This window comes from Tauraco erythrolophus, chromosome 1 (genome assembly GCF_009769465.1).
Source record: "Tauraco erythrolophus isolate bTauEry1 chromosome 1, bTauEry1.pri, whole genome shotgun sequence".
Taxonomy (NCBI): Eukaryota; Metazoa; Chordata; class Aves; order Musophagiformes; family Musophagidae; genus Tauraco; species Tauraco erythrolophus.
This window is the reverse complement of record NC_141465.1, coordinates 90536944-90562480: the sequence shown is the minus strand read 5'-3', so window position 1 is coordinate 90562480 and position 25537 is coordinate 90536944. Positions and strand designations below refer to the sequence as shown.

General features: G+C 36.2%; 2 protein-coding genes across 2 annotated transcripts in view; both read left to right on the top strand.

The window, feature by feature from the left end:
• PIBF1 (progesterone immunomodulatory binding factor 1) overlaps positions 1 to 25537 on the top strand; it is a 128334-nt gene that overhangs the window by 77661 nt on the left and 25136 nt on the right. Inside the window, exons 11-14 of the mRNA XM_086611658.1 lie at positions 352 to 502; positions 5342 to 5432; positions 11213 to 11315; positions 18316 to 18446. Coding sequence (XP_086467784.1) covers positions 352 to 502; positions 5342 to 5432; positions 11213 to 11315; positions 18316 to 18446 — 476 coding nt within the window. The remainder of the gene's footprint in view (positions 1 to 351; positions 503 to 5341; positions 5433 to 11212; positions 11316 to 18315; positions 18447 to 25537) is intronic.
• Positions 12217 to 14456, top strand: LOC147529431 (uncharacterized). Its single transcript, XM_086622506.1, is given in 3 exon segments — positions 12217 to 12283; positions 13914 to 13960; positions 13962 to 14456. Coding segments are annotated over 3 exon segments (609 nt in total).

Below are 25537 nucleotides of genomic sequence, written 5' to 3'. Positions count from 1 at the left end.
AACAACAATAAATGCATTTATACTGTTTTGACTTCTGTGTAGTAATTTTTTAGGTGTTGCTTTGCTTTTCCTAACTCTTCTTTAAAATTCTTTTAGCTTTTTCAGAGAGTCTTAGAATTACTAAGACCTTAGGAGGTGGGCATAAGTTATATGACCTCAGAGTGTAATCGCTGCCAGATAATATAGCTGAAAAAATAACTGCTTTTTAAAGTATTTTAATCTTTTCTGTGCAAAAGTTACATCAAATATTTAGTATCATACTGCTAAGCATTTTACATGTATTACATTTTGCCTCTTTTATAAACAGCTGTAATGCCAAATCCCTGATCTTTCCATTATTCATTCTCACAGGTGCTTACTAAGGAATTTTATAGTCTTCAGTCTTCTAGTGAAACACGCATTATTGAACTGCAAACACAGAATTCTGAGTTTCAAGCAAGGCTAGATACTTACGAAAAGCTTGAAAAAGAGCTTGATGAGATAATATTACAGACAGCAGAAGGTAAGTTCTGTCACAAATTATATTGTATCTGTCGGTGTTTCTGACATTATGACAAGATGTCTTGTTTCTTATGGCACTTGGGAAGTGTTACAATGCCTGTTGTTCTCCCTTCTCATGCCTGACAATTAAGATACAGTAATTATTTTGATAAAAAGTATTAATGATGGGTTTCTAAATGTATTTGTAAATATGTATCAAGTAAACATGAACTTAGACATATGGATATTAAAAATCATCTCAGTGTTTCTTTTTCCCTCATTTCTCTTTTCCTTATTCTAATCATCCATTATAACTATATATGTTTTTTAGGATTCTCCTATTATTTAAGTATATTTTGAATACCAGAAAACCCTGGGTTTTTTTGATTTCATAATACAGTACAGTGATTAATGTGAATTATTGGATGAACTGGGGGGAAAAAAGCTCTTCCTTGTATTGAATTAATAATAATTAGACATAAAGTAGTTGCTTGTGGCAGATCAGTCTATTCCAAGTACTAAGCTTTGAATTAAATTCAGGCTTGATTGTTTGTGAAAATTTTTGTTTATGATTGGCAAAAATAACAATGTCTGTTCTCAGACACAGCAAAATTTCTATGAATTCTTTATTGATTTGATTCTCAGACTAAATTAATCCACAAAGCAAGTGATTTCTTATTTGAAACTAAGTCTGTAATCTTGAAGTCTTTTAGCCTATATGTAAACAAAGTAGGACGTTTTAAGATTTCGAACTAATGCATATATCTTCTTGTACTTTTCTCTTTCTTTGCTTCTCCAAAAAATAATCACAATTTATAAATAATGTTTTCCAGTCAGAAAATCATTTCATAAGCTTTATATATATAAACAGTAGTGTGGAGCAAATTATGTATTACTGGGATGCAGTGATGTTTGGGTATCTTTAGTAATTAGACTGTACGTACTTTACTAATTTTATACACTGCAGCTTGTACTTGTTAGAATGGCATGACTACCCAAAGGTTCCAGTCTGACCATAAGTGTGTTTGCTATATACATGCTTGTGTTTTAGTCAGTAACGTGTTTTTTGAAGTAAACTTGCCTAAGGGTTATTTATATATTAACCCAGAATTTTTGGACATTACCTTCATTTTTTCCAAGGAGAAGATAGAGTTGAGAGTGCTGTTTTTTGTTTACAGTGATTTACATTTTCTTATGCATCTTGGCAGGGCAGTAAAGTTTTTTACAGAATGAAATCATTCTTAACTTCTTCTTAAGTATATATTTTAATTACAATTTGTATTCTATGCTACAGAATATGACTTAAATGAAAGTTTCCAAATAGACTGTTCTATTAAAATATAATTAATTTATTTTCTGATTTTGTTGGAGAAAAAAGGGAGTTACAGTTTATTTCAATATGCTTTCTATTTAATAACTAAATTGTTTTTTCTTACTATTATTACAGTGTATTTGATATTGAAAGTTAGGATTGATAGTAATTAAGACTGAATTCCAGCACCAACTTCTGAGGAAAATCAGAAGAAATCAGTGTATTTCTTTTTTAAAAACACTTTGAAAGAGAACACAGACATTCTTCCTCCTATGTCTCAAATTATGTCCTGGTATTTACATGTCATAAATAGCTAAAAGTAGAAAAATAGTTGAAAAAAATGAAATATAACTATTTTTCACATTTAATGTTTTCTAGAAATACTCCAGTCTATGTTTCAGAGAACGTAATACAGGCTGAAGCATTGTGTGGAAGACAATTAGAATTTTCTATGGACTTTAGTGAGAGTAAGATTTTACTCGTCAGTCCTGTGGTCACTTCTTTATATTTCAATACCATGTAATATTTTTTTCTTCTCCTTGAGTTATGAACCCTCTGCTGTTCGACAATATTTGGGGATGCTGGTGGGGTTGAGATCTCTGGACTTTTTAATAAACTGTATGTTTGCACATGTGAGGTGGCTTTTGTCATATAATCATAGAAGCTTTTCATTGTTTTTCTTTGGAGAGTGTGCATGTGGAAGAGATCACTGAATTGTGACTGTTACTCCCTCATCATTATGCCTCACTTTATTAATATTGAAATAATGTGAAACAGCCTGTTCAGGAAGCTATCAAGGATTTATGTAGCCACTCCTTGCAGCATCTTAGTGGTTTCCACATGAATAACAGTAGTAAACTTTTTTGGTATTTGTCTGTTCTTCCTTTGCAGGGTAAAATATTAACTTTGGGATATTTTTGTTGTAGACTGGTTTGATTTTTTTCTTATTTCCATTGGTCAGTATCTTTTTAAGAAGAACGTTGAACCTATCTATATCCTTACAATGGCACTTTTTTGCTTAGTAGTGTAAAAAACTGTCATTGAAAAGTGTCCCCTAACTTGTAAAATACGTATTTTACACCACAAAGTCAGGTGAAGAGCCTGGGAAGACAAAAAAGAAGATAAAAGAAGCACACACTGATACAGAACATTACTTTGACTTGATATCTACAACATTTCCAATTTTTTTATGTTTGTCTTCATGATCTGACATTTATGGGGATGCTACTGACAGATACGAATTTATAGGGAAGGATATTACATTTTTGTAAGACATAGCAACACTGAGTGTGTAACCAAAAAGAAGGGTTATGGCAAAGGCAGGTTAAATTATTTCTTATGTTTTTCTGAACCAGAGGTGTTTAAGGTACTAGGAATTCCTGTCATAACTAAGACAGCCTCAACAATCTGAAGTTCTGGTGCCTGTGTGCTGCCACATCAGTAATCTTCTATCATACTTACTGGAATTTCTGTGGTGTTTTTCATGTAACTAGATATGTGGCTTTCCACAAGTGCTTTACTAGAGGCTTTTTTCTTTCTAAATGTGTTTTAAGAATCCTTGTTTAAAATAGCGTTAAAAAGGTATTAGACAAGTGACGAAAGAAGCCGTAGCTTTGTGCAAGTTGTTGAGAGGAGAACATATTTCTGATTTTGAGGCACTTGAACATTAGCAAAGATGAGTCAGATAGGACCGTCACGTCGTTTCCTAAATTTATTTCTCCTGTTCACGACTACTCAATTCATCCAAGCTGTTGGGTGGTGTCTGGGCCGGTGTTTGCTTGTGCTCCCTCCCTCTCTCACACCCCTGCCTCTCTCTTACCCCTCCTCTCAATCTCTCCCTCTGCCCCTACCTACCTCATACACACACTTCCCCCCCTCACCCCAGCCCACTTTATCTTACAGAGAGGAAACCTGAATTACACAAGCTGAAATATTAAAATCTCTACACGTTTGAATCTTGCTTTTATTGGGATTTCTTTTCAAAGCAATTCCAATGTGCTTTAAATCCTTTAAATACATTTCCAGAAATCAGTCACCTATGGAGGCAGAGATTATTTTGAATATTTTTACTTTGCATAAGCATAAGTATTTAACTTACTTCTATCTTTATATATTTACATTATATAATTTTAATTTGCTTAGAATCTAATGATAGGTTAGACATGTTTTTTTTCAGATGAGATAATCTGCCAATAAATATTTAGGACTGTACATAGTTGTTTAACTTAGAATACTTAATTACACTGTAGCATATTGTCTCATAAACAAAGTCTGCTTGTCGATGAGAACTACTTTTTGTTATGTTATCATAAATGACATTGAAAAGGCCCATGGGTAATATTAATTAAGTGGTCAACGATTTTATTTGTATATTCATGAAGCGTTTCAGTTAATGTCTGAGGTTTCCAGATTGTAGCAAGTATGATGTTAGGGGTGTGCAAGTGACACAAGGTCACTGAGCCGTTGCCAAACAGTGGCAGAAGAGGAAGCATCTCCCAGATCCGCTTATGTGGAGGTGCTAGTTTAAGCCCTGAGATAAGCACCTCAGCACAGACAGTTGCTGTCTGATCAGGCGTTCCTGGAAGCTGTGCTCAGCAGCAGTCTGCTACCTCCAAACTACAAGTCTACCTTAGGATGTGGGAACAGGAACATATCTTGCTAGTTTGACTTTGAGGATACTATAAGAGATTTTGTCAAAGACTTTCTCTTGACACTATTCAAGTGTACAACTTCTGCTGCTCCCTCTTACCAACACCACCAGTCACTTCAACTCAGAAGGCTAGCTAGTTAGTCGCACACGATTTGGTTTTGCTAGCTGTTCCCAGCCACCTTCTTGTCCATGCTTGGAGGTAGCTTTGAGGGGAATTTGCTTCATAACTTTCCCAAAGGCTGATGCAAGGCTGACTGGTTTGTCATTCTCTGGAATCTCTTTCTTGCCCTTCTCTGAAGATGAGTATGGCATTTGTTTTCCTCAGATTATCAGAAATTTCTGATCACTGTAGTCTTTCAGAGATGATAGTGAGCAGCGTCACAGCGACATCAGCTCCCTCAGCAACTTTGGATGTGTTCCTTGTTGTCCTGTGAATTTGTTTATGTCCAGTTGGCTTAAACAATCCCTAATTTTATCTTCCTCTGCTTCAACATGTATGCACAGAAAATTAATCCTTGTGGTAAAAAAACCTAAGCAACCTCACCCTGTACTGCTGTATTAAACTTATACTATTAGTGTATATTTTCTGACTATACCAATAATATGAATACTCAAGGACGCTGAACTCTTTACTTTCATATTGCATAAGTCTTATGTTAATCAGAAAAATAAAAAATGAAAAACCTGCCAGTGTTCTAAATTAATGTATGACACTGTATTAACACTAATTGTGAACAAAATTGTTCCACTGAAGTCCAGAAGGTTACACCAACTGAAAATCTAGCTTCTAGAAAAATGCTTGTGCACGTGTATAATTATAAATAGAATTACTTAGAAGTTTTTTAATTCTTTCACTGTAATTATGTTCTTCAACAATACCTTTCTGCAATTTTTTGCAGTGGAAAATGAAGCCGAAGCTGAAAGGGTTCTCTTCTCATATGGATATGGAGCTAATATTCCTACAACAGCCAAAAGACGACTGAAGCAAAGGTAAAAATGTGCCTCCTGAATTTACTTGTTCAAGATAAACTAAATAAAGATATGTGCATTATGTTTTGTCTTAGAATCCAGCCAATTTGATTAACATAAAGAAGTTTTTTTAATGACCTAAGTATACAGGAATAGAATGACGATTAGGACCTGTTATTGTGGTTGATGCATATAAATGAGCATATACGTAATTTTCTAGATAATTTTGAGATATTTTTTCCTTGTCTTTCAGAAAGATTAATTTTAATCATATAAAATTAAACATCTATAAAACCAGACTAGTTACATTGTTTGCATATATATAGTAGGAAATAAGTTTTTTATACCCTAAAAATTATTGTATGTAATTGTAACAAAGACGCATCTGTCAGGAAATTAAGAAGGCCAGGGTTTCAGAGCATCGGTATTTCATCTTTTCAAATGCAGGACCTGATTCCAGTTATATTTCTTCAGTTTGCTTTGATACCATTTGATCAATATATAAAAATGATGCGTGGCCCAATAACATACCTCTTGATCATAGTCATTTTTAAATAATAAGTTTATGTTATGCATTGTCTTTAAGAAGTAATAATGACATTCGAATGGCTCATTGTGAGCATAAAGGCTACAACTCACTGTAAAGTATAGGGAATGTGGATTTATATATAATATTTTTAAACTGTGACCACACAAAAACTTTTGCTGTTGTTCAAAATATGTATAGATAGTATAAAAAGAAACATAACCTAAGATTGAAATACTGGGATGATCTAGGTTGAAAGGAACATCTGGAGGTCAGCAGGGTCTATGACCATGCTCAGAGCAAATCAAATTGTTCAAGATTTTGTCCAGCTAAGTTTCTATTTTCTTTGTGGATAGAGATTCCACATCCTTCACAGTATCAGGTGTCTCTAGCCTGGCAGAGGATACACCACAATTAAGATGGTGATTCTCCCAGGATTAGACTCATTGCTTGCACTTTGAGTGTGCCCACAATTTGCTCAAATGCAGGAAAGTCAACTACATCATTTGTGTTAGTGGTAGACTTTGACCATGCTGTCTTCTACCAAAACAAGAAACTCCACCATGGTTGGTGGACACACAAAGAAGAGTATAAAGACAGGGCGAACATGAACTGTAACTTCACAGTGTACATTTCTAGCATTCAGGAGCTGAAAGTGCAGTTCTTGTCGTGTGTAGCTGTCTCTTACTACAACTGTTGGTTTGTTCAGTTGGTTTTGTTGTCTTGACCCTCACCTTCTCCATTGCAACAGAATATTTAACATCAAAAGTTACTGATGAGAATTAAGGGCAAATGACAGTCTGTTCATGTTTGCAACAAAGATTTATGAGCCACTTGCTGTTTCTTTTGTCCTTTATATTTGTTTTTCACGTAAATGTTGATATGATTGTCAATTAGATTAGACCTGTTGTGCAGAGTTACATATTGCTGACAAAACTCATAAAGATTTTATGTAGTACTTAACTTGGCATGACTTAATTTGCTCTTCCACGTTTTTAAGCCTCTTCAGATTGTTTCCTTGTAAGATTTCTTTTTATATTGCATAAAATTCAAGGGGGGGCAGGGGGGGAGTGGGGAGAAGAGGGGAAGGGGGAATCCATAACCTTGTTGTATGTTGTTTTAGGAGACTGCTGAGAGTTCTATAGCATCATTTCCTAAAACTTCAGTTCCTTCCTCTTGTGTCAATAGTTTGTGAGCTTATTATGAGTTTTAGCTTAGATGCTACTTTTTCACCACCTTATTAGGTTTAGTTTAGATTATTTACATGTTCTGCTAAATCACCTTTGAATGGTGAATCTGATGATCCATAAGCCAGGATTTCAGATGTGTTTGGAAGATACTTTCTGAACTTACAAGTGGCTCCATCAGAATGCTTCATATACTCCTCTTTTGTTCCAAAAGGCATTGGCAGGTAAAGCTGATTTAATCCTTCATGATGGTGTTGGAGACTTCATAGATTTTCTTTCTCTTTTAAAATTAAGAATATTAAAAAAAAATCATCAAAGTTTGTGTATAGTTTACCTGCTGCTGTTCTGACTCAAGGAAAACTGCTATGCATAAAATGTGTGTGATGCCTTTGGCTCCCTAAGCTTTAAAGCAAAGTTTCTGTGACACCAACTTCTATGTTTAAAGCTGTTAAAGAAACACAGATAAGTTTTCTGCGCTCCAGGATTGCTTAATGAAAGAAAATCTATTACAAATGTGAATAACCTTTTGGAGTCCGCTACCTACTCTTTCATTCCAGACATATGAGATCCTAAATGAAGAGCTCTTATAAGTTCACAGCATGCACTTCAGTCTCTGAAACTTTGTACAAACCCACCTATTCAAGCATAGTGCATTGTGGGGTCTAAACCTCTTTACCTACTTGCTATTTACCTCTTTACCTACCTTACAACTATTTCATGACTTTGGATGTAGGCACCGTACACCCATACTGGTAAATTAAACATGCCTGGGAACATTCTTCTTGTGGTTTAACCCCAGCTGGCAACTAAGCCCCACATAGACACTCGCTCACTCCCCCCAGTTGGAATGGAGGAGAGAATCTGATGGGTAAAAGTGAGAAAACTCCTGAGTTGAGATAAAGACTGTAGCCTAAGGCAAAAGCTGTGCACACAAGCAAAGCAAAAGAAGGAATTAATTCACTGCTTCCCATCAGCAGGCAGGTATTTAGCCATCTCCAGGAACGCAGGGCTCCATCACTTGGAATAGTTACTTGGGAAGACAAACGTCATCACTCCAAACATTCCCCTCTTCCTTCTTTTTCCCCAGCTTTATATGCTGAGCGTGACATCATATGGTGTGGAATATCCCTTTGGTCAGTTGGGGTCAGCTGTCCCAGCTGTGTCCCCTCCCAGCTCCTTGTGCACCCCCAGCCTACTCACTGGTGGGGTGGTGTGAGAAGCAGAAAAGGCCGTGACTCTGTGTAAGCACTGCTCAGCAATAACTAGAACATCCCTGTGTTACCAACACTGTTTTCAGAATAAATCCAAAACATAGCCCCATACTAGCTGCTATGAAGAAAATTAACTCTATTCCAGCCAAACCCAGCACAATTCTCAACCATCAAGACCAAATGGCATGTAGTAGTCCACTCTCATAAAACTAAACTCTGAATGTAGGCTAGCTGCATGTGATCTATGTATTGGCAATGGTTACTTGCCCATACTAGCTCTTCAGCTATGCCTAGGAACTGTTTGGAAGAGCATTGATGAGTAAATGCCACAATACTACCAGGAACGCTCTAGTGGTTTGCTAGCAATAAATTATCACATTCTTGAGTACTGCATAATTTTCTGGTATAGTTGGAATCAAAGTTTTCCAGAATAAAATGTCTTTGCAGATCAGTCCCTTTGTCCCTTTGCTTTAAATTTAAACTGATCAAAAACATGTTGACAAGCATACTGGAAAGACGTACTTGTGTTTATCCTTAAATACTTGCAAAATCTTGCAAATTCAGATCAAGTTCACTGAATAGTTGTAGCTGGGAAAATTATTCCTCAAGGTGCCATGGGAAATTATCCACGTTTCCCCTTGTGCTCTAATAGCTAATGTATAAGATCCCTAACTAGAGATATCAGAGAAGTGATTGGTTTCTCTTTTCTGCTTGAGGGATCTTAAAACACATAGAATCATAGAATCATAGAATGGTTAGGGCTGGAAGGGACCTTCAAAGGTCATCTAGTCCAACCCCCCTGCAAGGAACAGGGATATCTCCAACTAGATCAGGTTGCTCAGGGCCTCGTCCAACCTGGCCTTGAACATCTCCAGAGATGGAGCATCCACCACCTCTCTGGGCAACCTGTTCCAGTGTTCTACAACTCTCATGGTAAAAAATTTTTTCCTAATATCCAATCTGAATCTACCTCCCTCTATTTTAAAACCATTACCTCTTGTCCTATCACAACAGGCCCTCCTGAACAGCCTCTCCCCATCTTTCTTGTAGGCCCCCTTGAGGTACTGGAAGACCGCTATAAGGTCACCCCGGAGCCTCCTCTTCTCCAGGCTGAACTCGTATCTCCTAAATAAAAATCCAGATAACTAGTTTGGAGAATTAATTTCTCTTTTTCTCAGTTATTGTTTGCACAGTCTAATGCTCCTTGTAGGAGGCACTGAGAGAACCAACCTCTTAGTGAATGCTATTGAGGATTTCAGGTAATTAATTCCTCTCATACAAGATGAAAGTAAAAGATTGTCCATATGAAAGGACAGATTTATAATGCAGGTGAAGAATATTAAGACTTCTGCCAAATCTAAAAGTGTATTCCCTTTTACGGATGAGAAGGTGGAGGTTATGACTGGTCAAGTTTTCAAAGAGTTTAGACACCCATGTAGTTTTACACACTCTAAGCCTTAGCTTGAAGGTGAATATAATCTCATTGTTCGTCTGTTTTAGACCACTTACACGCTTATAGATTCAGTATCATGGTGAAGAACTGGATAATACTTTGTTATCCATTATTTGGAGACTTGCAGTCTTACATTTTCAGTTTATGGACAATAGGCATCGAGAGTCTTAAGATCTGAACTGGGGTGACTTCTCCCTTTCTTCAGTATACAAGTTTCTGAAAAATGGCGCACATTTGACTGGAAGGATAGATGGTTGTGGAGAGCCATTAGTCCAGTGGTTAAGGCACGCTAAAAAAGGGGTATTAGCCCTATATATCTTCCTTATTTTTAGGGCTCTGAATTTCCGGTGTCATATTGTGAAACAGGTTGGTGACTATGGTACCTAAACACAGAGGGGCACAGTGATAAATTCTGTAGATACAATTTCTGATAATAAGGCACCAAGCTGCTGAATCCTACAAAGATGGCAGGATTCATTACAGGATACATAAATTTAGACATCTAATCATAGGTTTAAGACAGAGACTTGGCGTCTAACCTCCCCTTATAACCAATTTAATTCTAATCAATACAATCAGTGGAGTTTGGAGTACGTTTCAGTTCACCATCCAGGAGTCAATTTTAGTGGAATATAGTCAGGCTCTACAGACTGTATCAAACAGGACTAAATGATTAATAACAGCTTGGAAGACGAGGTTAGATATCTGGAAGTAGGCTCTGCAGTTGCGTACTGAGTGTTCCCACTGCTGCCTATGGAACTATGCTGTTGAACTGATGATAAATTATTTTGACTTTGGACACGAAGCATGAAAGGGGTTGAGGAGGGTCTCATTTTTTAACGACGATGTTTAAGTAACTCAATAATCCTTTCTCTTCACTTCTAAGTTAATTTGAGGATCTGCGTAAGAGTTTATTTTTTTTTAAAGTGACATTTAATTATTTAGCATATGAAATGTCAGACAAAACAATTTTGCCTCTGTTTTGAAAATGATTAAATACTACATTTTTCAGTGTTCCACTACAAAATGTATATTAATGTGCATTTTTTTAAAAAATGATTTAAGGAGAAACCATTTACAGTGATTCCCTAAAGTTGCTAAAAAGTAAATACTCAAAAGTTGACACATTTTGACATGATTACTGCAATTGTGTAGTGTTGCACAAATTATAAAGTTAATTACATTGTAAAAAATACTACAATGTCATAACGTAGCAATGCTATTTCTGTGCCGTTAAATTTTGTAATATTTTCATTGTTTTTCTAACTTTGGCCATTCGGCATGTTTCACTGTGTAGTTTATATATATTAATATTTAAGCGTTGGTGAAAAATTAAGGCAATCAAGTTCTGAAGTATAAATGTGAGAATTTCTTTTGCATATTTTGGAAAAAAATCAACTTGAGCTTGCTTTTTATTGGCACAGTGTTCACTTGGCAAGGAGGTTACTGCAGCTAGAAAAGCAAAACTCATTGCTTGTAAAAGATCTGGAACATCAGAAGGAACAAGTAACACAGATTTCACAAGAGGTAAATTACTGTTACAAAAAAATAAAATCTGTAGAGACTATAAACATTGCAGAACAGCTGTTCATAAAATGAAATATTTTCTAAACAGTGTTTATTATCTATTTGATGTCAAAAAACGGCCTCATAATTAACCAAAACGCTGTGTTAAACGTTTTCAAAGAAGTTTATATTGTATTTTGAAACGAAGATCAAAAGAGGGATTACTTTACAGGCTAAACAAGAATGTAAGCCAGACAGACAATGTTCTGATTTCTGAATAGAAGACCAGCTAGCCAAACTAGTTTGTTCTGTTTGATAGTTAATTGTTCAATGAATACCTCATTACTTTTTACACAGCTCTTCTCTTAAATCACTTTTGAAGATATTTCTGTAAATCTTTTTCTACATTGTTCAGGTCTTGAGTCTTTTGAAAATACAAATTTCAGGAATGTTTAACATATGCTGCTTTTTAAAAAAAACTAAAATTAATTTATTTTTGACTTTATTACAATGAGCTTAATTTAATGATCCTTTAAAATTCTATGTATAATACATGAAATCACATATTACATTGACATGGAGAACAAACACTAAACAAAACTCCACTTGAAATCTCCTAGAATTAGGGTGAACTGATTTTTTTAAATATTTTTAAGATTGTCTTCTAAGTTTCTCTTAGGAACTAAAGAACTTCTAGATTTACTGTTAGATATTGCCACCATATGGAATTTCTAGGCTGACTGTTCCAGGAATTTGGTTAACAATTTGATTTTTAAAGTCATGGTAACTATGAATTAGGATAAGTACACCAAAGTACTTCACAGTGCAAATTCTGTATTTTCTAATATTCTAAAATTACCTGTATTTTATCTATTTATATGTGTATATATATGATTATATGTATTATTTCAATGAAAGCTATATGAACAGTGAAGTTTTTGTCCAGGACTTTTTAACCAACACTATAATTTATTATGGATTTGTCTTAGGTATATCCTAGTAATTTGTATTTGACTAAAACATATTTTTTAAATCCTGACTTGAAGATATCAGATTTGTGAATCCAATGTTATCCTTGCTATGTTTCTTTATCACTGTTCTTGCACTATCGTTAATAAAATCTGTGCTTAATTTACCACTTAAATCTGTCTTGTTTCTACTTCAGTACATTTCTTCTTACCCACAGTGGTTTTATGTTTGCTTCTACATCACTTATGAAAGATTCAGTGACCTCAGTTCAAATTCCTGCAAAATTCCACTAAACATCTTCACCTCATTTTTATTCTCCCATGAGATGTCATGTTGCCTTTTCTTGATCTTTTATCATATAGTTGTGTAGTTTAAATCAGAATGTCATGCAGTAGGAAGTTAAATGTCTTGCAGATAGCCAATACACAACTACTAAACCTACTAACATCAAACTCCTAAGGTTAAATAAAGTCTTTTAAGATCTGCTTGCTATTAGACTCATGTCTGGCATTCAGGCCTGAATGCTTCATCAAATTTCTTCCTCTTTTTTAAAAAAAAAAAAATTGCATATGAGTTAAGGCCATTTTCTTCAATAACAATTACTTAAGCCATTCTGCTTGCCATCCTTCAATACGTGCAGAAAGAGTTTACACTTGTTATTAATGGACTGGAAAATAGTTCATCATTCTCATGTTATACAAACTGATCATCTGACTTCCTTTCAAACAGAGGGAAAAAAATTTTATTGAAAATTTCTGTATTTTCTTCACCGTTCTATGCAGTTTTACCGTGTCTCTGACATAATGGGTTGTACTATTTCTAAGATTTATTTGCTCCCTTTTTTTTCATTCTAGGAGTTCTATGTCTGCTGGTATCAACTTTTCCCTTGAAGTTTTAGCTCCTCTTGTAAATTTTCTATATTTCATACTTATACTGATTGCTATCTATTATCTTTCTTTATATACTTAAAGTTCTTAAACTTCCGTTTGTTCTCTACTGCATCCCCTGAGCAAAGATAGATTTTTACTCCAAGCTATCATCTTTCTTTGTTCATATTTTTTTTTTTTTTAAAGAGCAAAACAGAGATCCTGTAGACTACAGCATGCTCATGTAGCCCATTATTATTGTTTTGATTGACAGTTTATTCAGTTATGTAGATGAAATCTAGAACATGGATTAAATCGTAGAATCATAGAATGGTTTGAGTTGGAAGGGACCTTTAAAGGTCATCTAGTCTAAGTTCCCTGCAGTGAGCAGGGACATCTTCAACTAGATCAGGTTGCTCAGAGCCCCGTCCAACCTGATCTTGAATGTTTCCAGGAATGGGGTATCTACCACCTCTCCGGGCAACCTGTTCCAGTGTTTCACCACCCTCATTGTAAAAACTTTCTTTCTTATATGTAGTCTAAATTTACCCTCTTTTAGTTTAAGATCATTACCCCTTGCCCTATTGCAACAGACCCTGCTAAAAAGTTTGTCCCCATTGTTCTTATAAGCCCTCTTTAAGTACTGAAAAGCTTCAACAAGATCTCTCCAGAGCTTTCTCTTCTCCAGGCTGAACAACTCCAACTCTCTCAGCCTTTCTTCATAGAAGAGGTGTTACATCTGTCTGATCATTTTTATGGCCCTCCTCTGGACCTGCTCCAACAGATCTATGTCTTTCCTGTGCTGAGGATCGCAGAGCTGGATGCAATACTCCAGGTGAGGTCTCATCAGAGCAGAGTAAAGGGACATAATCACCTCCCTCGACCTGCTGGCCATGCTTCTTTTGATGCAGCCCAAGATACAGTTGGAATTCTGGCCTGTGAGTGCACGTTGCCGGCTTATGTCCAGCATTTTATCCATCAGTACCTTCAAGTCCTTCTCCACAGAACTGCTCTCAATCCCTTCATTTCCAAGCCTGCACTTGTGCTTAGGATTGCCCCCACCCATGTGCAGGACTTTGCACTTGGCCTTGTTGAACCTCACGAGATTCGCATCAGCCCACTTCTTGAGCTCGTCCAGGTCCCTCTGGATTGCATCCCATCCCTCAGTCATGTCAACTGCACCAGTCAGCTTAGTGTCATCTGCAAACTTGCTGAGGGTGCACTCAATCCCACTCTCTAGGTCACTGATGAAGATATTAAACTGTACCGGTCCCTATACAGACCCCTGAGGGACCCCACTTGTCACAAGTCTCCATCTGGACATTGAGGCATTGACTGCTACCCTCTGGATATGACCATGCAGCCAATTCCTCGTCCACTCATCAAATCCATATCTCTCCAGTTTAGAGAGAAGGATGTTGTGGAGGATCGTGTCAAAGGCTTTATAGAAGTCCAGATAGATGACATCCATAGCTCTTCCCTTGTCCACTGATGTAGTCACTCCATCATAGAAGGCCACTAGGTTGGTCAGGCAAGTCTTGCCCTTGGTGAAGCCATGCTGGCTGTCTCAAATCACCTCTCTGTCCTCCATGTGTCTTAGCATAGCTTCTAGGAGGATCCTTTCCATGATCTTCCTAGGCACAGAAGTGAGGCTGACAGGTCAGTAGTTCCCAGGGTCCTCCTTCCTATCCTTTTTAAAAATGGTTGCAATATTTCCCTTTTCCCAGTCACCAGGGACTTCGTCTGACTGCTGTGACTTTTCAAATGTCATCGAGAGTGGCTTGGCAACTACATCAGCAATTCCCTCTGGACTCTGGGATGCATCTCGTCAGGTCCCATAGGCTTATGTATGTTGAGGTTCCTCAGGTGGTCATGAACTTGATCTTCTCTTACAGTGGGAGAGACTTTGCTCCTCCAGTCCCCATCTTGTGTTGCATCCACTCAAGTGGTGTGAGAACAGAGGTCGCTAGTGAATTATGAGGCAAAAAAGTTGATGAAAGTTGATGTCAAAGTGATTGGACCAACTTTTCTTTTGAACTTGGATTAAATACTGGTATTTCACTGCAGTATTTATGATACAACTCTTTTTTTAAGCTCTTTAAAGGAAGGAGGAAAAGAAAAAGATTGCAGTAACTACAATGGATGCTCTTTCTAAGATTCTTTTTTTGGACTGTCCTCAACCAACTGCTGTTGAATTTTACAAAAAGGAATCATATTGATCTTCTGGCAAAGTCTAGCATTACCAAGAGGAAAATATTGACCTCATTATTTCATTCATTTGGTGGAAGTCTGATATAATGTGCCTGCTTGGAAGTTAGAACCCTATGGAAAAGCTCAGCTGCTGAAAAAAACTTAGTCTTCAGTTAGTGCCATTATAGTTTGTCAGGCTTTATTTAACTGCAGGATCCCATACATTTTCAGGTCTGTGATACAGCCTTAGAAAAGAATTTTCCCTTTAAGTTGTCTTTCTGTTGCTTTGTAGCAGTGACCTGCAATGTTAAAGTAGGTATTGAGACTCTTTCATACTACAGAAGGTTTGTTGACCGTGTCTAGGACAAACAGAATAAAGGAATTCTCATTACCTGATCCAAGAAAGATCCTCAGCTAGTGATAATCAGTTTATTGCCTCTGCAACTCACTTTGTTACTCTCAGTTTAAGTAACTGGAAGGATACATATCAGCTTCCACAAAGCAGTGATCTGCAATTAGTACATGTAGTGTCCAGTGTAAATTTTGGAGTGAATTCACTTTGCAGAGGTTTTGGACAACAGCGCCAAAACTGATGGATAGACGATCTCTTGTGTCTAGAAGGCTAATATGGTCTTTGGGAGACTTAAAAAGCATATACTGAATCATTATACCATAAAAGTGATATCATAAATAAAGAAATTTACTAAGCTGATATGTTTGGCTTGCTGCTGAATGACTTTTTCGAGCCTTCATCAAGACGTTGTATTTGTGCTTTTCATGTGCCTCAATTGAAACATTTTCACCAAAAGCAGGTTTACATTTCGCTCTGAAAGAGAGTATAGGTTAAGCTGAACAATGATTAAATCCTTCAGCTTGATAGAGATGTCCATTGAGGAATAAATAATAAATGTCCAATTGCAAGGTATTAGATTTATTGCTTAAAAGAATGGCACAGAAATACTTAAGTAAATCTTGTACATTAAGGCAGAAAGAAATCAAAGTTGCTTACATAAATAATGCTTTTGCTCAAGGATAATGCTTAATTTAGATACATGTGTCTATAATATTAAAATTGATCTATTAAATGCATTTAATGCTTAATTGGTTACAGTTTAATGACAACCTCTTTTAAATTTATAGAATCAAACAGGCAGCAAAGCACCACCATGAAGAGAGAAGGGATAGCCTTTTTTCCTAACAGCAGCATGCCTTTTAGCTGGTAAAGTTAGCAAGTTAACAGATAACTTAGCAGCATCAAACAAAGCTTACACCACCTCACTTGTCCTTTCCAACTGAAGTACTTTCGTTCTTACTAGTGAGAACAATGAGGAGCATCACACTGTGATGACAGCATCCTTTGAAAGTTCTTAGGCTATCAAGAACAGGATTCCAAACAAGATCAGTTGGATTAATTTTCTCCTATAATGGCAGCCTCAAAGTTTTATAGAGTAATTTTTAGACCATGCTAGAGATTAGTACTCCATGTCTTAGAATTACCTGTTTGTCATGTAAAGACTCTTTTTGTTGTCTTCCTGAAAGATATCTTTTTTGATAGCTTGTACTCTTAGAAAAATAATAGCTTTTTTAATTACCTATCAGTTTATTGAAGATAATTAGTTTCTTCAAGAACATGGTTGCCTCTATTTATCACTTCTCTGCAATAAACTTGAAATTTCTCTGTGGACTAGAATAGGTATTTCCTGATGGAACTAATGTATTTAAATAATACTTAAGGATTTGCATTAATTTGAAAAAGTGTAGTGTTATTGTTTCTCATTTCACTTTTTAAGACATGAGGTGGCGTTAACTCTCCTTTTAGTAAGGCCAGTAAGGTGAGCAGCAAACTTTTGTCTCTGTTCTGTTTTTTAATAAATGTGAACCATTACATTATAAGTTCTTTGCATATTTGACAGAGTAGAGGGGGCAGAACTAAAACTGCAATAAGAATATAATCAAATCAGAGAAAGAAGGAAACACAGTCTCATGTTTTGAAAATTGTGAATAGGAGAAAAATCTGATTTTAAGAAAGTCCTGAAATATTATTTAAATAGACTAGTTCTATAGGAAAGGGGGGGGGGGGGGGTGTTACCTGCTTGTTTGGAACAACACAAAATAGGACAACTGGCTTCTGAGTCTGATTTGGTAAATGAAGATTGTTTAATCTATTGAGAAATTTTATGAACTAATGGGAAAGCTTAACCATTTTCCATTTAATTCATTCCATTAGACCTGTATCTAAACTTTAAAAGATTTTGATTTCTTTTTCAAAGAATCTAGTTGGTATTCTTGACTCATATGTACACCAGCTGCTGAAGCTGCTAAATCTTGATGTGTGATCTTAATTCTGTACATACTTTAGGGAATGATCTTGTTATATTGCTCAAGATGCAAGCCATGTCATGCAAGCTTTTAGACCTAGTGATCCTAATTTGTTCAGGGAATAGGGCTAGAAAGGTTTGTTTTCTACTTATCTGTATGACAGTCATTTTGTACTACTCTTGTAAACATCCTGTTGGATTTCACTGTTCATATACAGTTATTGATTAGAGGAAAGGGGACTTTTATTCCATTATTACCCTTTCTTTATTTAGATTTGATTTCCGAGCGGAAAATTCCATTGTAATAGTACACTGTTTTAGAAAAGTCACTTGTGGTGGATAAGGTGAAGAAACATAGGCCTTGTCTATACTAATTTTTTTCATCAATGGAAGCTGTTACATTAAAACTCTTCAAAAGGCAGATGAGGGAAGTGTAGAGAGCAGTAGCATGATTGCAGTGAAAATATCGTACAATCAGAGTAGAAAAGTGAGAGGATAATGTACTAGATAGTAATTCTAGGGTAGTTTGGGGTTTTTTTGTGAAATAACAGGTTTGTGTTTTATATTATTATGCAATTAGTAATAATCAATAATATCCAATAGTAATTCAATAATAATCAAGTAATTGTGCTTTATAAATTATAAAATTTATAGTAGTAATATTTCTTTTTTTGGCAGCTTGACAGAGCAAATTCTTTGTTGAATCAAGTACAACAGCCATACAAATACCTCATTGAAACTGTGCAACAGAGAGATTCTCAAATAAGTCTACAGAAAGAACGTATTGCACAACTTGAAAAAGACATCAGGTAATTAAAATCACTGGGTTTTATTTTAAACTGAAAATAAAATCACTTACATGTTTATCATTAGAAAACAATTATGTGATTGGCCATAAAGCAGGAGATGTTGACACTCCATCATTGAGTAAGCCCAGTCTTCATGCTGGAACTCGTATCATCTGTGATTTCTCTCATACTATCAGAAAAATAGGAAATAGGTTTGGAAAAGCAGCAATGACAGGTTTAAAGTGAGTTTGGAGTTGAGAAGAGCTCTCATGAAGTAGAGGAAAGTTCAGAAGAGTAAAAAGAAAGAATGACACACCAGATATACAAAAGTAAAAACAAAGAAATAAAATCAGAGGAAAAATCATAGACTAGTCCACCAGTAAAGGGTATTTCGGGCATAACTCGAGCAGCCTTCCTCTAGAGGAGACTCTCTGATTTGCTGTTATATCCAGCTGTCAGAACTCTTTGACCTCTGAGCACCTTCCCACCATCATGCAGCTTTATAAACTATGTTTAACATCTGTTTCCCAAATAAGCTGTTACAAAATACTCTGCCCCTCGATTTTCAAGAAACCTTGATAGCTGAGTTCCACTGCACTGTGGAAGAATTCACATTTTAACTATTAAGTGCTTATGTGGTATCTTGGTTTAGGAAGTGCATACAGTGACAATTATGAAGCATTAATGTGATTGTGTTATGAAGCAATTACATGAAAAATACAGTTTTTTCCAGCAAATCTGCTGAAGCAATGAAAATAGAAAAAGTAGGACTCACTGTAGCTGCTTTATCCTACATACTATCTTACATACGTATCTATTCAGAGTGTTTTGATGATTTGGGATAGTATTTGTTATGCCTTGATGAATACCTGAAAATGCTTATTATCCAAGTAAATTTATACAGAAATCAATACATTTATAAATAAACTGAAATATTGATTCATACTTCCTGACAAGATATATTTCACTGGGCTTAACTTTGATTCAGTAAGAATAGATCTTTTTTTTATTTCAGTCAAGTGTTTTTAATATTTTCAAATTAAATTTTCAGTTTATGGTAATATGAAAACTTCTTTTGTTATTCTCATAGTAGTCTAAAAGTCTCTCAAAAGACAGAAAAAAATGGCAGTAGATAGGTGAGGTCATTTCTGAAAATGTATGTTTCATGCCTTTGAAATGTGTAAGAACTTAAATGCGTTATTGGCATTGATTCTCTTGAGTTTTTATGGCTCATTACAAATAATCTGTATGCCCAGATATTCTTCCTAAACTTAGCCTGCAAATTAAGACACCTAAATTAGGAACTTAGTCATGTCAGCTTTCCTCAGTGGTTCATAGAGGAAGTGGCATCTCCAAAAAGCAATTCAGATTTTGGATGGAGTGAGTCATTTGCTAGAGATGCCTGTTACTTTCTATTAACTATAAAGGGAATTTTTGGCATCTTAAAGTGCCTGAGGTTAAGGAAGAAAATGGATCTGTACCACAGTGAGAGCATTCAAGGCAAACATACCAGCAGTGGTCTACTGTGGTGAGCTCGGGTGTGCTCACCACTAGTCCATGTTTCTGTAAATGAAAGTGTGGTCTGACAAAAAAATATTTTTAACCTCAATGGTTTTGCAGCAAAAAAGTAGCACTTACTATGCACATCAAATGTTTTGGCAAGAAGTTTTTTTCTGGTAGTTTCCAATATTCCTTGTAAAATAAAAATAACTTTTATTCCCTTATCACAATTTTGCCTCCACTTTGCCATAGTTTCATAGGCCAGTGAAATTCTTGGAAACAGCCTAATGTCTTAGTGCTTTTGGTACATATCAGTAGTCCCTAATTTTGCTATTCATGACTCCACATTTAAAACAAATGTCCTGAATTGCTGTCTTGATATTCCGTGGAGCCCAGGAGAAATCATAATCTGGTATAAAATCGATAATGTTGACCCTTTACTTTCCCGTAAGTGAGGGGAAAGTTAGAAGAAGGGATTTCTAACCAGAGAACCATTATCTTCCAGCAGTCTTTTGTCATGAGGATAGCCTTTTGGAATGTGCTGATGACAGTTTTAAATTAAAATATCCTTTAGGTGATTTCAGGTTACTTTGTGGACCAGTCTAGCTCCCAGCTATTCCAGAACTGAATCAGAATGGGATTTAAGTAAATTAATGATAATCCCTAACAAATATATGCCAAGCAAAGCTCTACGGGATCGAAAGATTTAGACCACTATTCCTATCTGTCTGCCTTAGTTTATTAAACAGCATTTTGTTGGTTTGTGTGTGGAATGTTTTTGAGAGGATGAGTTCAGAGAATTAATGCTCCTCAAGGAGGGCCCTAAATTCTGCAGATAGTGTTGGTGCTATTAGAAAAGTAACAGGGAAATACAAAACATGGTTATGAAGCCTGGTTTCTCTGTATCTCAGAGAAGGGAGTAAGATAATATTTGTAAAGCCATTTCAAAATTAAATTATTTTTTCAACCATTACCTATAATTAAAAGTTAATACTGCAGTTCTGCAGTAGCCTTTTTAAGTTTAGGTTTAATTCATGCTACAGTTACACAAAGTACATTATTATTTTTTAAAATTTTACATATAATACATGTATTAGTTTTATTTCTAGAAGGCAATTCACGAGTACCAACTAACAGAAAAATAATATTCAAATTCTTGTTTTCAGACAGCCTTTGAAAAATATCAGTGACTTTTTTGAATATATTTTTTTTAAAATCTCATATCGGAATTCCAGATTGTAGTCAAATTAACATAATGTTGATATACCTGCACCTTGACAATCAAGACTGAATACTTAGTTTTATCCTCACAGCTACCCTATGCTTGATCATGCTTTTTTTTCCTTCGTGTTTAGTGTGCAGAATCTATGGTGGAGGAGTGTTCTTTCTGAATATTTTTTATCTCATCTGCCCATCAAGAGAGATGGTTCTGCATTATGTAAATCGTGGATTCCCTAAGTAGAGCAGTCACATCTGTGTTGTCAGTGCCGGTGTTCTCTATCACCTCTCACTTAACTTGAATGTGGAAGGATCAGCAAGGACTAATTTGCAAGTGAATGTACTTTTTTTAGATTTAATCCATAATTGGCTTCTGTGTACAGTGATGACGGCCAATAATCTTTTTAGAACATACTCCTAGGGTGGTTAGGTTCCAGCATATTTCCCAGGATGATGAGTCAGTACTTTCTTGCAATCTTATAAATGTTTTGCAGCAGCCTGCAGTGCTTTGCATTTCCTTGTCTATTGAGAAGGCTGTTGGTTGCAACTAGATGAGGTTTTGATTGTGTGATGAAATAGACAGTCTTGATGAAATCAGCACAAGAGGAAGGCAACTATGAGGAAGGCTATCTATGACAGCAATCTCCTTAGTTTGGGCTGTGGGTGTTCTTGTGCCATATTTTTACCGACTGTTTGCACAATGGTCTAAAGTGACTTGTTATGTTGTCCCTTGACAGGCAACAGATGTGTTCAGGGTTCTTCACACTTCATCATTTTATTAAAGTGTCATTTCTGACAGGAGCTATTTCCAAAGAGGAGTGGGACAGATTCAGGCAGATCATTTTGATAACAATACTCTTGAAAAGTCCTGCAGATTCATCTAAGTTTCCTTCCAATGTGGTCTTCAAAGTTCACTTTAGGCAGAGCAGCTTACGTGCCTTCATCCTTAAGCATCATACCTCTAGAGCTAAGGCTCTTTCAGACACTCCGTTATCAAAATGTATTCCCCACTTGGAAGAGCTGTTCAAATAGCACTGAAGGTTGCTTGTGGTAATAGCTGTAAAACTGAATCATAGAAAGGTCCCTTCCAACCCCCCTGCCATGGGCAAGGACATCTTCCACTAGATTAGGTTGCTCTAAGTCCCATCCAATCTCACCTGGAAAAGAGAGAAATAGTCAAAATAGGTACCAAACTGAATCAGGGCCTTTAAGTAGTATATTCCACCAAAGCTGGAGCTATTTTCATGGCTTGCTGAGAAGTGTGTCTGTTCAGGACATCTTTTGCAGAGCTCTGTAGATCTTTAGCCATGCCTTCACTAAGAACTGCAAGAGCTATTGTGGTTGGGGTAAATGCTTAGCTGAGCAGCTGTCATTGCTGCTAGTTATTTGCATGAGCAACTTAGGGACCCAGCTCTAGGTTATTACAGGTGTGTGACATCACTACTTAGATTCAAGTGTGAAGGCACAAGTGTATTATCACTCAAGGATAAAAGGAGAGGTTGTTTAGGGGTAATCGAAGCTCTGTCAGATGTTGCCCACGCTCCTTCCCATCCCCTTAGAGTTCTCCTAGGCAGGCCACGGGCTGCGCTGGCACTTGGCCATGGGGAGAACCGAGGTGGCCCTGGGAGCAGGACACCTCATGTGCTTGTGCGCTGAGCAGATATGCTCAGCAGATCACCTGCAGATACGCTTCGAATACAAAACCTGTGGTCTTGAGTGACGGGACATTCACAGCGTAAATTTATAGGTGGTCTGCATATCTCAAAATATTCTGTTAAGTAACCTCTTATGTTAGTCCACATAGCACTCTCATGAATAAAAGAAAATAGTGATGGTTAATAAGAGCAGTGGTATGTATGAGGATGACTTCTTCCTATTATAGAGAGATCTCTCTAGCATACGCCTCTTTAACCAGAAATGAAAACACCACATTTAGCACTTCTTTTGAAAAGAAATGCCTTGTAACTTTGTCATGCTGTGGGAAAACAAATGCCTGAATTTCATTCTTATGTGCGTAGTGAAGTAATTGTAGTTTTAGTACATAATTTTCTGCTAAAAAAAAAATCTAGGTTTATAAATAACTGGAGACATTGAACAGGACTTCATTCATAAAGAGAGGTTATTTATTTTAAATGCAGTTACTCAAATTTCTCAGTACCAATGACTGGTTTTAAAAGTGGTTGGCTTACCCAAAAGCACTCCTCAAAAGCCTAACTGTGTGGCAAATCTAGAAGCAGTACAAGGATTTTTCTCATTAAGAAGCTATGTACTGAAAGGTTTCTTACCTAAATATTTTGGGTTCTCTAATTGCCATCCAAACATTATAAAGCTCAGCATAGAGTGTTAGCTGAGCTTTTCCCATTGCAGAATGGGCAATGAGCTTTTTATGAGAACATTATCATTCTGTGAAATATGCATCATCTATTCAAACACTACTGCAATTTACCCGAGAAGTGCTCAAAAAAAAATTGTAGAAATATACTTCTTTTTCTACAAATGAATGTATTTTGACCTATATAACAACTTTTTAAAAGTTATTTGGTTGTTGTTTTTTTTTTACAATTTAAAAAAGTAATTCTTTCTTCCAATTTGGACACTACACAGACAAGTACTTAAGCTACCTAAAGCACCCTACTTGAAATCATTAAGCAATAATCTCCTAAGTGTCTTTAAAAATCTGATCTGTGATTATTTAGCTGTGCAATGAGAGATCACAGATTTTTCTTGTATTCTGTCTTCTAAAGAACTTGTATTGGCAGAATTTTTTTATACCTCCCTTTCTAACTACGTATGTTAGTCCCCATTCTCCAGAAAAATCAAGTCAACTAAAATTGTCTTACGATACCCAAACTACCTTTAGATCCGGAGGAAAGCAAACCAAAACAAGCCAGTGGTTGCTATGAGCAACGTGCATGTATATGACAAGCCTATTCCATGCTAAGTCCTGCGTTCCTGGTACCTGGATTCATACCTGACTAGGTTTTGAAAGCATGATGGAATGAGACCGAATCTTCTTCCAGACATTCTGGTTTCTTCTGGAAAGCCAGGCACGCAGAAAATGCAGGACCTGCACTGCTCTTGAGTTAATTCTCCAACCTGGACTTTTGGGGCTATGGTTATATGATGTATCACAAAGAGCACCTTCTCCACGCTCATGATGGAGCAGTCAGTGACCAGGACTGTGAAGCACAGCATGGACTACACTTGCTCTGCAGTGTAACAACAGCCATTTATGTTGTTAAATAACTCCAAGGATATTAGATCATTTCAACACAGTCTATTTCAAGTGTTCACGTTTTCACCCCAAGAACAAGTCATTGGAAGATTTCTCTTAATGTTGTTTAGTACTCTGGTACTTTAATATATCTCTGTATCATGAAAATTTAAAAGTATAGTTAGTTAAAGATGGTCAGGAAGATCCTGTCTCTTCAGGTGAAAGTTATAATCCTTGAGCTGAGGTGCGAGAAGCTGGTTTGTCTAGACTTATAGGTTGTGATTTCAGAATTACAGCAAGACAGTTTAGGCACTCCCTCTCCAAATGGAACAGTCTCATCCTTACCTTCCGCTCTACATGGTAAATCAAGTTGTTTTGGTGATCCACGTGAAAAATAACCTTTAAAAAGACTCCAGCTTCCATCTAGGTCAGTGTAGTGACCTACACAGGTGGTCACAAATTTCCAGTCCTGACACAAATTGCGGGTACCAGTAGGTGGTTAGGGAAGGATGATCTTTCAGCAGCAGTTTTCACTTAAGTCAGCTGAAATGAACTGTAAAGCTGCTCTCTGATTTGTTACACTGCCAATTAAAATTGGATTAGTTTAAACTACTTTGATGGAAGTGTAGTGTAGATTAAAGCATGAACTTCATTGACTGCTGATATCCAAGATGATGGTTCAGAATGTTTTCTTAACTAGGACTGAACTGGTTAGTCTTTTCCCAAAATTGAACTTTTGAAGGTATTTCTGCTTTACTGGGTCATTACAGGTGTAAATTTGTTAACGTGGTGTCTGGTAACTCTACTTTCTCACTCTGTTAAATGTATATATGCCTCTTCTCAGTAGTCTTTCAGAAGTATATGAATTATTTCCTTCTATCTGCAATGATTAAAAAGCAGAACTACTGCAAAACTACTAAATCAGAAGTCTGCACGTGCTTTGATAATTGTATATTTATATGTATGACAGACACATATCAAGTGATACTGAATGATGTAGCAATATAATTCCTGTATTTGACCATATACAAAGAAAATTAGAGCTACTCCACATGGATCAGTCATGTCGTTTTGTTTCAGAACGTGTAACTAGAATAGGTTCTGTTCCGTAAATGAAACTCAACCTTGAACATGAACGTCTGGTTTAGTCATAAACACTGATGTTTATGGTTATTCAGTA